Source organism: Capsicum annuum, chromosome 7 (genome assembly GCF_002878395.1).
Source record: "Capsicum annuum cultivar UCD-10X-F1 chromosome 7, UCD10Xv1.1, whole genome shotgun sequence".
Taxonomy (NCBI): domain Eukaryota; kingdom Viridiplantae; phylum Streptophyta; class Magnoliopsida; order Solanales; family Solanaceae; genus Capsicum; species Capsicum annuum.
The window spans coordinates 76,213,977-76,230,377 of NC_061117.1; the positions used below are offsets into that span (position 1 = coordinate 76,213,977).

At 33.6% G+C, this 16,401-nt stretch overlaps 1 protein-coding gene and 1 non-coding gene across 2 annotated transcripts; both read right to left on the minus strand.

The window, feature by feature from the left end:
* Positions 1 to 2,921: 2,921 nt before the first annotated feature.
* Positions 2,922 to 4,726, minus strand: LOC107877883 (60S acidic ribosomal protein P3). Its single transcript, XM_016724670.2, has 2 exons — positions 4,329 to 4,726; positions 2,922 to 3,214 (listed from the first exon to the last, which is right to left on the minus strand). The coding sequence occupies exons 1-2, from the start codon at positions 4,524 to 4,526 to the stop codon at positions 3,056 to 3,058; spliced, it is 357 nt and encodes a 118-aa protein (XP_016580156.2). The 5' UTR covers positions 4,527 to 4,726; the 3' UTR covers positions 2,922 to 3,055.
* Positions 3,602 to 3,725, minus strand: LOC124886145. The gene has a single exon (XR_007043233.1). It is a non-coding gene; the product is annotated as a small nucleolar RNA SNORD14 (small nucleolar RNA).
* Positions 4,727 to 16,401: the final 11,675 nt, after the last annotated feature.

Consider the following 16,401-nt stretch of genomic DNA (forward strand, 5'->3'; position numbering starts at 1 on the left):
TAGAATGAAGCCAAACCATACAAGTAATCATAACAATGCGGAAAGAACTTATTCAAAATACCAATCATGCCCAAAACCAGGTGTCAAATAGTGTACGAACAACTAATACAATCCAAGAGTCAAATACATCAAAAAAATAACCACAAAAGAATAATATTTATCTCTGAATACTAATAAAAACATAACTACTATAGCAAGATAGAGGTGAACTTCAGACGCATGAATGCCCAACCGTTACCTTGGAAGCTCCAATAATCGCTCGGGTTAAGCAAGCTGACGCGTACTCGAGCTAGGACCTACACCTAAAGGGCACAGTGGGCATGAGTACGGTCCACTTGTACTTTGTAGGTATCATAGACTGACCAAGAAAAGTAGTAAATAAAGCATACAAAATATACACTAAGTGCACATCACCTGCCATCAGAAAATGTTCTACAATGGTATCCCACACCGTTTGCACTAACAGTTCTAATATATCACATATATTACAACATCACAACAAGATAGAACACAAGTATGCATTATATCACATATAAGCAGAACAAAAGGGAACATGTATATACAAGATCATCAAATACAAGTAAAAGAAGATAAGACAATTACATAAATGCAAGTCAATATGTCACTACAACACAATATAAACACAATAAAGTAAGTGCAATGTATATAATGATGATGATGATGCACGAGGTCATCGTACAATCTTTGGAATCGACGCACAATCCCCGTATATGCCTATGGAGGCAAGCCTCCCAATGTAGGACCTATGGGGGGTTCTTCAACCCGTATACAATCAATCCATGTATATCATATCTTCTTTCCGACATATCCCTTAGAAAGGTGTTATCAGGTGTTGCCAATGTTTATCAGATGTTGTTATGGTGGTACTAATATTTTATGAATGAGTATGATATGAAGATGTAATGCTCACAACCAATCACAATGAGTATTTCCAAAACCAACCACATGATATATTTTCACAACCAACCACATGATATATTTCCACAACCACCACAATGTTATATTTCCACTCATTATTTTTGTTTCATCCATGAATTTTCGCATGTCTCATATGTCAATAAAGTGTGAATATAATCACAATACAACAATGGTACCACATTAAGCATTTTTACAATATAATACAATTATTCATGGGTATTCAAGGCTATTAATATCACATAAGACCCCACACGGTCACACACGTATCACATAATATCTCAATTTTGATAATTATATCACATATAGACCCCCTCATACAGGCACAACACATAGATAGACACTTTTCAAGATCAGTTCTCACCCTTAACATGCATTTTGTACCATCATTTACTACCCAACACAATCTGAAAAAGTTAAGTCATAACCTACTTCGAAAGTCAAAACCGGTCTGCTACACTTTGTACCCGCGATTTTACTTTTCCTACCCAGAAAATAAAAATTCTCCAATACCTTTTTCTACCCAAAAAAAACTAAATATGGAAGATTTTTATTTTTATGTTGCGAAAAGGAAAAATTAATTATGATATCAAATAAAAGTATAGAAGATCTTTATTTTTATGTTGCCAAAAGGAAAATATTAATTATGGTATCAAATTCATTAGAAAAAAAATTCTCCAATCTCCAATTTTCTAAAAACGTGTCAATTTTTTTTTCCTTAAAAAGTTAAAATAACTTGTTTTCTTCTTTTTTCTTTTTTTTTGGAAGCTTTAGGGTAATAGTTGGTTGTGATGTCTTTTAAGGAAAATTTTTCAAAGGATATTTTTCTTTTATCATCTATTGTAGAAATTTTTAATTTAAATATTATAATATAATAATATAATAATTGAAGACAATAGTAAAAAAATAATTTTGTCTAAAGTGTAGACTTTTAACAAGGGCAAAAAATTCAAATCATTTTTCTAATGATCTTCACACTTTTAATATATTATAGATTATATATGTTATAGTTTGTATTTTTATTTGTAGAAAAAATGAAAAGAAAGAAAAAGGAGAAAAAACAAGCGAAAAAGGAGAAAAAATATTTTTTAAAAAAAAGAAAAATAATAGAAAATAGAGAAAAACTACAAAAAATAAAAAAGAGGAGAAAAATTGAGAAGGAAAACAAGAAAATGAAAAAAAACCGACTAAGAAAAAAGAGAGAAAAGGAAAGGTAGTAGCAAAAGTAGCATATTAAGCATGGGAAATTGGTAACGGCAAGTTACACTATGCAGGGCGGTTGGAGTCCACAGATCTGCACAACCACCACACCCGCACAATTAAAAGAAATAGTGTGACAAAATCGAAAGGAAAACTTCAGTTTAATTGTTGATACTTTGAAGGGAGAAGCTAACTCTAAGCCATTCTTTAGTAAAAAACTACAGCAAGAGAAAAAGAGTCTGGGAACACCATAAAACACAAATGGCATTAGACACCTAAACAACACATATAATCCAATAATCAAAATTTTAGGGTCAACAAAATGACAGAGACAAGATGCAGAAACAGAAAACTTACTAGTATATAGTAATGACTCTGTATCTTTTCGCTTGATTTTATACCAGCAGCTTCAACACACTTAACACTAATAACTTAAGCTTACCTTGGTTTTATCAGCGGCTTCAACACACTTAACCCTGATAACTTAAACTGATATTATACAACAAAATAACTTTAGAACGACGTGTTGATTCAGTGGCAGAAAAGCAATATAAAAATTAGCTTATTAAGCATGGGAAATTGGTAACAGTAAGTTACACTATGCAGGGTGGTTGGAGTCCACAGATATACACAGATCTGCACAACCACCACACCCCACACAATTAAAAGAATTTAGTGTGACAAAATCGAAAGGAAAAACTTCGGTTTAATAGTTGATACTTTTAAGGGAGAAGCTAACTTTAAGTCATTCTTTAGTAAAAAACTACAGCAAGAGAAAAAGAGTCTGGGAACCATAAAACACAAATGGCATTAGACACCTAAACACCGATAATCCAATAATCAAAAACTTTAGGGTCAACAAAGTGACACTAAAAAAAGATGCAGAAACAGGAATTTACTAATATATAGTAATGACAATCTAGTCAAAGAGTGATAATCCCATATCATCGTCACTCTCTTCTTTCTCTTCCTTCTTCTCCTCAGCTGGAGCTGCTGCTGCTGCTGCTGCACCACCAGAAGGAGCTGCTGCTGCTGCTGCACCACCAACGAAACCACCACCACCACCACCAATGATCACCTATATAATGTGCAAATTATGAGGATAAGAATCACGTTCGTACAACTTATCATCACAAAAACAATAACAGAAAGAATCAATAAACTACAGTTTTGGCCAGAAGAGTCTTCTACATAGATTCCACCTGATGAGGCCCATGGATAATCAAGAAACAACATCCAACAACAAAATACCCAGTGAAAGAGAGGATAGAGTGTAAAGGGAGGGTAGAGTGTACCAAAACCCTAGGTAGAGAGGCTTACAAGAAACAACACAAAATTAACAAAAACAAATAGCAGCAGAACAATACTACAACAGAATTTAAAAAAAAAATCCAAACGGAAAAAAGGGAAAGTCAAAGATCTGCTTGAGGTAAAGGGAAAATTATGGAAATCAATACGATTGAGGGATCACAGACATCCAAGGAAGGATAAAAGCAGCATTATCTCTCAAGCACGGCGAAGGCGAAAGATCTTAGGCGGCCACTGCAAATGTTTAGAGAAACAAGCCTTCAATTGTATCATCACAGAACCCTCAAGAAGAGCACGTATAATAAACATAAAGCGCCGACTCTATCAACCAAAGTCCCAAACAATGGCATCAATATACAAACTTTTGTGAACAATGAATTATACTACCTCAAATATCATCAAATTCCAGTGTAGTTCCTTCTGTTAAAGGAGTTGAAAGCAAGAAATTTTCACAATCAACAAATTCATAGAAACAAAATACTATCTCCAGTAGAAGAGAAAACAACCAAATAGCCATGGAGCATTCTATTCTAATATCTTTTTTTCAACTAAGCAAAAACTTAAAAGCCATATACTATTTCCATAAAATCAAACATGAACCACAAAGACAGAATCTATAAACTATTTAATTCCCAGGCTAAATCAGACATATAAACAAACATATTCCGATTTACAATTCCATAACTACTCAATGTTCATTCGCTACACACCTCTCAAATACAAAATCATTTAACACAGGGACACACAATACATTATTTTCAACGAATTAATTCTAAACAAATATTCAAAGAGAAGTAACATAAATAAAATACCCAGATCCAAAAGATTCATTAAGAAAACAAAACAGATCTATTTAAGTTTTCAGAATTCTGTAAGGTTTATACCTGGAAAACAGCAGAGGAAGGGGTAACATAGGAGAAAGAAGACTGAACAGCACCAGAAGAGTCAGAAGCAAGAGCAGCTTGAACAAGCTTGCGTTGAAGATCATAGGTACAAGAAGCAGATGCTTCTAAATCACCCTTGTGTTGCTTAGCGCTCCATTCATCTCCTGACTCTTTGCAAATAAAGGTGAAAACTCCCATTTTGCTGCTGGCGGCTCTCTCTAGCTCTCTCGAAAAAAAATACAAAGGCGGTTGGAGTTGTGTGTGTGTAAATGGGGTTTTTGTAGGAGGATGAGGAGGAAAAACCCTTGGGTTGTTTACATGGGCCGTTTGGCCATGAATTTTTTTTCATTTTCCCAGAATTTCTTTTCATTTTTTTGAAAAAAAAAAATCATTTGTCCTGGAAAAGTGAAAAATAGAAAAAAAATTATTTTCACTTTTTTTTTATTTTTTCTTCTCTCACAAAAATTCAAAAACAACTCTGAGGCCCCGTTTGGCCATGAAAATTATTTTTTTCGAAATTGGAGTTGGAGCTGAAGATAAAGTTGGAGTTGGAGTTAGAGTTGTGTTTGACCATGAATATAAAATTAAAGTTGTTTTTGAGATTTTGTGAGAGATGTATGAGTGAAAAAAGTAAAACTTATTTTCACTTTTTCAAATAATTTTTCGAAATTGGAGTTGGAAAATTCATGGTCAAACGCATCGTGTTTTCACCTTTTTCACTAAAGTGAAATAATTTTTCGGAAAAAAGAAAAAAAATTCTATGACCAAACGGCTTCTAATTATATTCATGGACAAACACAACCCCAACTTCAATTCCAACTTCGACTCCAACTTCAAAAATCTTGGTCCCACATAGTGTTTGAAAGACTAATATGTCCTTCGAGTGAATATATTTACTATTCTATCCTAATCAGTTTTAATCCAATTTTTTTAAAAAAAAGTTTACAAATACTTCTTTCGTTCGCTTTTACTATTCACATTTTCACTTGACACACTCATTAAGATAAATAATTAATAACATAGTCATTTTACCATAGTATCCTTATTAAATGATATTTACATTGTGTCTTGAAATTAATTTGGAGAAAAGACAATTATTGTGAAGGGTAAAATAGGAAAAAAAAAAGTTGTCTTTTCTTGATATGTCTAAAATGACAAGTAAAAGTCGAAATATAATTAAAAAATTAGTGACAAGTAAATGCGAATGAGGGGGTAGCAAACTAGGCTCATTAATTAGAAGACACATATAATAGGATATACTATTAACCATGTGGTTTATGTTATAGTATTACATTTTCATCCCATGTGAAGACAATTTATTTTATTTAATTAATTTAATAAATTCTTTATTTAAATAGATCATTATGTTAACATGTATGTCATTTACTTATATAGTGGAAAATTTTGTATGTGGAGTATTTTGACGCATGCATGAAAGATTAAAATAGTTGATTTTTATAAGTTATAAATTAATATTCACAATCAAAGATGGGGTAGGACAAACATCTTGATGGTTGTAGCACAAAATTAAATATAATTTGATCTTAATTATGAGAATAGTAATATTCCAACATCTTATACTAGTACATTTTGCATGTATTAAACAGATCAACTGGAGATGTTTGTTTATGTTCTAAATATTAATAAACAACTTCTCTAGTGCATTACATGTACGTATACTCTTGATCTTGATATAATTATTATGATCTGTATGGTTTGATTTATTATTTTAATCTGTGAAAAGGTGAAACTTTTTTATGAGTCAATATATTCCTAATAGATTGGATGATGACAAATCATTTAGTCAAATAATTATTAGTTGACAGAACCATGTCTCGTACATGAGATAAAAGACACCTCTTTATGGTTGTTTACTAGTTAACCTTACGTGTCTCGCACGTATAACATTTGATTATTTAAAATTAAATAATTTTTTTTATTATGGAGATTTTTATCATTGATTACATTCGTATTACGTACTTAAAACTTTTTAAAAATTGGTATTTCTTAAATTTTTCTTATTCTAATATTTTTATATTTATCTTTAGATTTTTCAAATCTTCTTAAAATCAAATTTAGTTGATTTAGACTTCTTAAACAAAGGGAAAAAGTATTTGTTGTCATTAATTCTGATAACTTCTAATAAGAAAAGGTTTTACCATAAATACATTTAAATAATTTTTAACTCTTAAATATTAGGAAAAAATAGTGAAAAATGATTTTATCCAAAGCAAAGACTTTTAATGAAAGACGAAAAGTTCAAAGAACAATTTTAAGGCCCTTCACACTTTTAATATATACGAGTTTAGGTGTACGCGTCTTGCGTGTGTACCTCTTTTTAATGAGTTCAAACATTACACTAAATAAGATATTTTCTTAAATAATAAAGATGAATATAATAATTAAATTTAATATCTTTTGAGTATATAAAGATGGAGAATTTATTTATTAAACCTAATCTTTACCAAATATATTTTTAAAAGTCGATCGACATTCATCTATCATCTGTAAATTGCAACAAAACAATACAATGACAAACACATTAAAATAATACAATTAAATCTAATCTTTACACACAAATTTTTTTTAAAGTCGCCCGACACTCATTTATCACCTATAAACAATAACAAAATAATATGATAATAGAGATATCAAAATAATACGACTAAACCAAACATTTACATAAAAAAATTCCTCAAAGCCGACCAACATTTATCTATCACCTGTAAACTGCAACAAAATAGTACGATAAAAGCAATATCAAAACAATACAATTAAACTTAAATTTTACACACAAAAAATCCTCAAAGCCTATCGAGATTCATCTACAAACTGTAAGCTACTACAAAATAACAAACTAATCGAGACAGTGGTGGAGCCAGGATATTTAGTAAGGGGATTCACAAGTGAACATACGATCTAACTGAAGGAGGTTCAACATCTACTATATAGATATAAAAAATAATTTTAACCATTTATATATAGTATAATTTTTCGTCGAAGGGAGTTTAGATGAACCCCCTAACTTATATGTAGATCCGCTCCTGAATAGAGATATTACTATAATACAATTAAACCTAACAATTACCTAAAAAAATTCAAAGCCGGCCCACATTAATGTAGCATCTGTAAATTAAAATAAAACAATAAGACAATAAAGATATCAAAACAATACAATTAAACCTAACTTTTACACAAAAAATTCTTCAAAGTCAATCGACATTCATCTATGACCTGTAAACTATAAAAAAAAATATAATAGTGATCACAAAGCTTTGATTTTGGTCCAACTAATTCTTGTCTGGAAGAAAATTTTGACAAAGAATAATTTTGAATGAAAACAAAGAAGATATATATATATACACACATGTTGAATTCTATTATGCTGACAAAAACAATGAAGAAGAAAAAATAATATGATAAAAGTAATATCAAAACAACACAATTAAACTTAAATTTTACACACAAATATTTCTCAAAGCCTATCGAAATTCATCTACGAATTGTAAACTACCACAAAATAACAAACTAATCTTGACAGTGATGGAGCCAGGATATTCAGCAAGGGGATTCATAAGTGAACATATGATCTAACTGAAGGAGGTTCGGCATCTACTATATATACATAAAAAATAATTTTAACCATTTATATATAGTATAATTTTTCGTTGAAGGGGGTTCAGATGAACCCCCTAACTTACATGTAGCTCCGCCCCCTGAATAGAGATATTACTATAATACAATTAAATCTAACATTTACCTAAAAAAAATTCAAAGCCGACCCACATTAATGTAGCATCTGTAAATTAAAATAAAACAATAAGATAATAAAGATATCAAAATAATACAATTAAACCAAACTTTTACACAAGAAATTCTTCAAAGTCAACCGACATTCATCTATGACCTGTAAACTATAAAAAAAAATATAATAGTGATCTCAAAGCTTTGATTTTGATCCAACTAATTCTTGTCTAAGAGAAAATTTTGACCCTAAAGAATAATTTTGAATGAAAACAAAGAAGCTATATATATATATATATATATATATATATACATACACACACATATTGAATTCTATTATTCTGACAAAAATAGTGAAGAAGTTGAGGGTTAGAAACTCAAGCATCTACCAATCTAGACATGTAATTGAGTATTTTCTAATTGAACAGTAGAAAGGAAAATATTAATTAATTCTCCTACCATATATTTTAGGAGACACATATATTTTAGGAAGTCTAGTAGAAAGAAAAATATTAATTAATTCTCCTACCATATATTTTAGGAGTCCCATATATTTTAGGAAGTTTAGTCAATATAATAAAAAATAATTAAATAATAAATTTAAAATAATAGTGAAAAAATAGTTTTGTTTAAAGAGGAGTCTTTTAATGAAGGGAAAAAAATTCAAATCACTTTTCTAACGGTCTTAACACTTTTAATATTATATATATATATATATATATATATATATATATATATATATATATATAAAGAGAGAGAGAGAGAGAGAGAGAGAGAGACACACACACACACAGAGAGAAAAGTTTTCATGTGTAAACCCTGCAAGTGGATTTCATACCCATCATGTGAAATAAGTTAAGTATTATAAATAAAGAATTAAATTAATTAATGAGTAAAATCTTTCAGAGAATTTAATTTAATTAATTTGTGTCGGTAATTCTAATATGGAGAGTTAAATAAGGTGTAATAATAAATTTTGAAATAAAATCGAGCAGTGCAATTATAGATTTTTAGTGAAATAATTTATAATTTATTATGCTATGATAATTCATTCATTTGCAAATTAGTATCATAATTGTAAACCTTAGTTAATAAATCTGCGATCCATACTATGCCTAATTAAATAATTAAATTTGGAGAAGAAAAGAAGCTTTACAGAAGAAAGATATTATTTTATTTACTGATCTTCTATAAATAAGGAATAAAAAAAGTGAATTAAAAACCTGTTTTTGGCATTATGGCTGTATTAAGGCTGAAAATATTTTTGGCATTAAGGTTAAATTAAATCTAAAAATATTTTTGACATTAAGACTGCATACCTTCTCTTCTTTAGTAGAAATTGAGAATAAATAGGTGCTGATTTTTTATAGGACTAATATCCTTTTCTAGAAAACAAAAATTACTTGCCTAGACAAGTGTTGATTAAAAGTTTAATCAGAAGATAGTAGAAGGCTGTGGACCACAATTTCGTTGCAGAAAATGAATTTTGTGAAAGCTTCAAGAGGTAAATGCTTTTTGAGTTTCATTTTAGTTTATGTTATATAAATTCTATGTAAGTTATTGACCTATGAGAATTATTTCCGTTGTGTATATACTATCAACATAATAACCTTTTTCTAATTATATGTATTTGATGCGCAAGAAAAATCCAACACATGTACTAATATTGTTAATTGCTTTATTTTTAGGTAACAACTTGAGTTTAGAAAAAATAAAAGAATTTCAGCTTCCTTAAATCATGTTTACCCAATTATTTGAAGATTTTGTCTCTAAAAATAAGATCATTTATTTTATGAGTTTCAAAACTCAAAATAGGTTTGAATGATAAGAAAATCATTTTCTATTTTTCTTTTTTTTTTCTTTTTCTGTTTTTATCTTCTTTTTTTTGTTTTTTCCCTATCTTTTTTTCTTGCCTTTTTTGTATTTTTTTTTTTTTTACATTTTTTCTTTTTTTTTTTTCGTTCCTTTGTTTTGATTTTTGTATTTTTTCCCATTCTTTTTTTGTTGCACTTTATATTTGTATACTTTTTGTATTTTATGTTTATTCATATCAAACTATATGTTCTCTCTTCCAACTTCTCCCTGATTTCAACGTCTATTTCTCCGACATCTATCTCTCTTTAATGTTTCTCTCGCTGACGCCGGTAGTTAAGTCTGGTGCCGACGTTTTCATCGGCAGCAGGTAGTATTCTTCCAGATCTCCTCAACCCATTTCTCTCTCACGCTCCTCTCTCTCCGTCCTCTTCTCCGATTGGGCACCACTGTTTCTGCCCGTACCCCATATTTTTTGGCGAGACCTAAAACTATCCCACTACCAAAATTGTGGGTCCGATAGCGATGACCAAGAAGCAATGGTTGGTGTCAAGATATGACGAGCATAAAGGTAAATCAGATCCAGCTTTTTGAATGCCTTCGGTGAAGCTACAATGGTAACACTCTGTCATTGAGTTTTTTCGGCGGCTCGCAGCATAGTGCTTTCGGCATCCAGATCATTCTCGACGTTCAAGCCTAAGGACACTATTAGCAGTATATAAAGGCAGCGGCAAAAATATTTCAACGACCAATTTCTCTACCAACTTGGTGGAATTCGATGAAACGATCAAGAAAATATCTTCGCTTCATCTTCTCACAGGATCAGGTGTACTCGTTTTATCTTTTCTAGTTTATCTGACCTAGGTTTTTGAGTACTTGGAGGTGGATACGTCCTGTGTTTTTGATATTTATTTTTTAGTCTATTCTCCTTTGATTTCTTGTCTATTTATTCTGATTATTCTTGGGGGATTACTGATTTCTATTTTTCTTTTACCAAGTAGGAGTTAGTTGAAACTAGTATACCTATTTACTGTGGTACGTGTTGATGTTTTCTACTTATCTTGGTGTTACTTTTGAAAGTTGACCGGAGTTATTGTGACTAGTATAGCTCATATTATTGGTGGTTATTTGTTAAACTTGCATCATAGTCTATTGGTTCTGTGGCCCTAGTTATACGTTGTTGTTTCTTGATTTTTCCTATTGATTTATCTCATTATTACCTTTGCCTCTTTTTAACCTTTCCTATTTGTTTTTTAGCCTTACCTATTTGCTCATTTTTTTCTCTTCACATATTAAGTAGTGGTTGTACTAGTCGATGATAGATTAGGTTTATGTTCTAGGTCGGCGTTGATGTTGGGGTCAAGACTAGGGTTTAGGGCGAGGACAGGGTATGGGTTTGGCTATGGGTTAGGGGTGGTTCTAGGATTGAGTTTGGGGTTGGAGAAAAGGGGTAGTAGGGTTAGGTGGGGTAAGGGAGTTTCCAAGTTGAGAATTGGGTCTTGGAATATAAAGACTCTTCAAGGTAAGTCCATAGAGCTAGTGAAAATTCTTAGGAAGAGAAGGATTAGTTTAGCGTGTGTCCCAAAAATCAAATAAGTAGGCTCTAATACAAAGGATGTGTATGGGTATAAATTGTGGTAATCGAGTAGCATGAGGCATAGGAATGGGGTAGGTATGTTAGTAGATGAATAGCTTAGGGGGTAGGTGCTGGAGGTTAAGTAAGTTAACGATTGGTTTATGTTGATTATATTGGTCGTTGGAGGGTCTACTTTGATCGTTATTAGTGCCTACGCTCTTTAAGCAGGGACGAAGAAGAGAAGGGGAACTTTTAGGAGGCTTTAGACGAGGTGGTTAGAGATGTTTCGAGTATAAAGATGCTTTTCGTTTGGGAAGATTTCAATGGACCTATTAGGTCTTTATCGAGAGGTTATGATGATGTGTATGGAGGTTTCAATTTTGGGGAAACAATGAAGGAGAGGCTTTTCTTTTGGATTTTGCTAGGGCTTTTAGGTTGTAGGTGGTGAATTCGAGCTTTCCAAAGAGGGAGGAGCACCTTATTACCTTTCAAAGTTCGGTGGCCAAGACCTAGATAGACTCTTTTCTCCTTAGGAAGGGTGATAGAGCGATTTCTAAAGATTGTAAGGTCATACCTAGTGAGAATCTTTCGACTCAGCATATGTTGCTGGTGATGGAATTGGTGATCAATAAGGGCAGAAAAATGAGGATGGTGGAGGGTCAACCCAGGATTAAGTGGGGTAGCTTGACTTTGGCTAGTTCTTTGGAATTGGAAAAGAAGTTTTTGACTAGGGAGGCTTGGAAAAGTATAGGGGATGTGGGTAGTATGTGGGAGTTGAATACTAGTTATATTAGAGAGACCACTAGGGAGTTGTTGGGTGTCTCGATAGGTCGAGCTGGCAAGCACTGGGGGGATTGGTGGTGGAATGAAGAAGTTAAGAGGAAGGTGGAGAGTAAGAAAGTGGCTTATGCTAAATTGGTTGAGAATAAGTAAGATAAGAAGAGACAGACAAATAGGGAGGAGTATAAGGTAGATCAAAGAGAGGCTAAGTTAGCGGTTACGATGGCTAAGACAACAACCTTTGAGAGCTTGTATGCAGCTTTAGAGGAGAAAGACGAGGATAAGAAGTTGTATAGTCTTGCCAAGGCTAGGGAGCGAAGGGCTCGTGACCTTGACCAAGTGAAGCACATCAAGGAGGAAGATGGTACAATGTTGGTTGACGATGCCCTCATTAGGAAAAGGTAGCAGTCCTATTTTCATGAATTTTTGAACGACGAGGGGAACTAAGGTTTTGTACTGGGGGAATTAGAGAACTCAGAGAGGTGTTGTGATTATGGTTATTGTAGGCATATCAATGTTGAGAAGGTCATGGGGGCTATTCGCAGGATATATAGGGGTAGGGTGATCGGGCCAGATGAGATTCCAGTGGATTTTTGGAAGAGCACTAGTTGAGTAGGTTTGGAGTGGCTGACGAAGTTGTTTAACATTTTTTTTATGGCAACAAAGATGCCCAAAGCTTGGAGGTGGATTACGATGATTCCATTATACAAGAACAAGGGTGATATTCAGAGTTGAACCAATTATAGGGGTATAAAGTGGTTGAGTCATACTATTAAGGTTTAGAAAGGGTGGTAAAATTGAGGCTGAGAAGGATCGTGACTATTTTTGATAATTAGTTTGGTTTTATGCCAGGTCATTCGACTACTGAGGCCATTCACCTCGTGAGGAGATTAGTAGAGCTGATTAGGGAGAGGAAAAAAGACTTGCACATGGTGTTCGCTGACCTTGAGAAGGCATATGACAAAGTCCCCAGGGAGATTCTATGGAGGTGCTTGGAAGCTAGAGGGGTGCCCGTGGCATACACTAGGTTGATTCAGGACATGTACAATGACACAAAGACTCGTGTAAGGATGGTAAGTGGAGATTCAGAGCTCTTTCCCATTTTGACAGGGTTGCATCAAGGATCGACTCTTAGCCCATTTTTATTTACCTTAGTGATGGATGTTTTGACGCAATGTATTCACGGAGAGGTGACTTAGTATGTTATTTGCAGATAATGTGGTACTAATTGATGAGACTCAGAGAGGAGTTAATAATAAGTTGGAGATCTAGAGACAGACCCTGATATGAGACATAAAACACGAAAATGGAAACAAATACAAAATAAGAACAAACAAAGGAAAATGAAACAATAACGTAAAGGATAGATAGATTGACATAAACTGATAATGAGAGGACAACCAAGGGTATACTAAACCCTAGACCTTCCTATCAATCACCGACAACACCAACCTCTTATGAGGATGCAAACAACAACAGATTCCCGAGCACCTACATTTCTAAACAACCAAAGAAACTCCCAATAAGTTTCTATAAAACACTCTCAAGTGTATTTAAACCATATCCAAAATCATCTACCTAAAAATGAAAGAAAACTAGGTATTTATAGCCACGGGTTATTTATTACACAATGGGCCTAAAAGTAACCCTAAAGGCTATTGGGCCTAAAAGTGACCCAAAGCCTAAAACATAACAAAGTATCCTTCATTCATCTGATCTCCTCATGGAGGGATCACAATATTCCTCTTCGTCTCTAAACCGTGGCCATGATGCACTTTCATTTGTATCATCCTCTCCTTCTTGAATAGAATTTATCCTCAAATTCAAGAGTTCATCATGTTCAAGATCAAGGAATTCTGATGAGTTCTTAGAAGTGGTAGGGAGCATTACATGTTTAGCCAAGTAACGTGGAATGCTAAGCTCACCTTCTTGAGGCCAAACTTCCTCCATCGGTACTTTGTTGGCTAGAAAATTTGGAACGATAAGATCCCCATCACATGGATTCACATCAATCTCTATATTTTCATCAAGACCACCAACTCCTTCCTCATGCTCCACTTCATCTTTATAGAATGAATCACCTTCTCAAAGTATGATGGCTCATATTGTTGGATACTCACTCATTCGATGACCTCATCCTTGATATTTAACACATTGTGTACCCTTAAGATTAGGATTACCTTCTTCTCTAGGTAGATACTTTGGAGCACTCTTCTTAATGGTCTTCTTCTCAAAATTCTTCTTAAAGTTAGAGCCTTGACTTCAATTGGAGGACAATTGATTCCCCACCATAGGCTTAGTTGCCTCTTTCTTCAACTTGATATCTCTCTCAACAACAATAGCCGCTTCAAAAGATCATCCATCTGGGCAAACTTATGTATTGACATTCGAGAAGCAATCTCTTGATTCAATCCTACCTTAAACTGGATCTTGGTGTGCTCTTCATCCTCGTTGTAATCAAGCTTTAAGAGTATATTTTAAAATTCATCATAGTATGCTTCAACACTCTTGTCTTCTTATCTAAAATTTTACAACTTGGCAAGCAACCCTTGTGTATATCTCTCTGGTACAAACTTGGCTCTCATAAAGGCCTTCATAATATCCTATAGTGGGTATGACCTCCATGAAGGATCCCTTGTGTTCTCTTAGCCGATTCCCACCAAGTAAAAGTATATCCTTTAAATTGAGCAACGATATAGGCCGTCTTCTTAACATCAGGCAAATCATTAGCTTGGAAAATCCAATCACATTGCGACTCTTTTTTGAGGTACCCTTCGGGTTCACTAGTTCTATGAAATCTAGGAAGAGTGACCTTGATAGAATTAAGACCCATATCACAACCTCTATATCCACCTTGGTCTCTTAGGACATGCCTTTGTGCACCATATCTATAACCTCCTTCAACTTGTCCTATAAACTCTCCTTAAACTCTAACGGCTTATTTTGGTGCCATTTGGTGTGGTAACATTTGGTTAAGTAGATCTTGGTAGGGTGGATTCGGAATTGATGGCCTTTGGTGGTGTGGTATTTGGATTTGGGGTACTTGATAAGGTGGGTAGTAGGGTGGATTGAGGCTTTGTAGGTTTAATACTTAGGGAATTTGCTAGTTTGGAACTTAAATTGGAGGTATTTAATAGGGTAGAGTGAGGATTTGGGGAGCTTGGGTGGTATTTTAGGGCATTTGTTATTGTATTATAGTGGTCGGGCTACATATCGTGCAGTTTAGTTGGTTGTATTGTAGTGGTTGGGCTATATGTCGTGGAGTTTGGTTGGTTGTAGTAGTGGTAGGTAAGGGAACACTTACTTGTGGAGAAAGGTAGAACATATGGTGGAGAGTTCTAGGAGAGATGGTAGCTGAAGTCTCTTGAACTTGCGCACTTAAGGATGCTCGGAGATGGATTTGAGGAGCAACATTGGAAGAATTATGGTTTCCTTCCACACTCACCATCTTTCTATCTAAATTCATCACTCTCTCCTCCAAAATGGATAACTTTTCATTCATATCTTGCCGCATTCCCATTATTGCCTCGACCAAGGTGTCAAGCTTTCCCCGCTTGAAGTAGGTTGGATTTCATCATCCATTGCTATAGTACCTATCAACAAGACACTCAGACATAACTAGCAACAAGGTTAAAGTTAGTAGAATTAACACTCTCAATCCAAGTGTTTGGTTTGGCTCACAATTTATCTCAACTTGTTGGTCTTGGTTGCTTAACGTATATGACTCTATTAAGAAGTGAACTACTTGAATTTCAAGTGCTAAACTAAGAAAAAAAAGATAAAATAAGGAAAATACATACGAAACGAAGACACAAAAGAAGAGCAAACAAGAACTAATTGAATAACTAAGTAGATTATGGTTTAGTTGTTAATTAGTTTCAAGAATCAAAGAAATGAAATGAGGAATTAAGAGATGAAATTGATGTTTTTGAACCTGATTTAATGGAGCTTTGAAGTGATGAGAAGTGCTTAAGAAGTTGAACTGATGTTGGAGAAGTGTTGAATTGTGTTTGGGATACGTTGGGGCTGGTTTATGCTCAATTTGAGGTGTTCCGTATTGAGGTGCGCTTGGGGAGTTGCTGCAGCTGGTGGGGCACATGTACAACACACCTTGGATGCAGGAGGACCTCCCCCTACTGGTTTAATGTGCGTTGGACATGC

Coding starts and splice junctions, on each gene's coding strand:
- LOC107877883 (XM_016724670.2), bottom strand. CDS start 4,526: ATGGGAGTTTTCACCTTTATTTGCAAAGAGTCAGGAGATGAATGGAGC. Junction 3,215..4,328: donor CTTCCTCTGCTGTTTTCCAG/GTATAAACCTTA, acceptor CACATTATATAG/GTGATCATTGGTGGTGGTGG.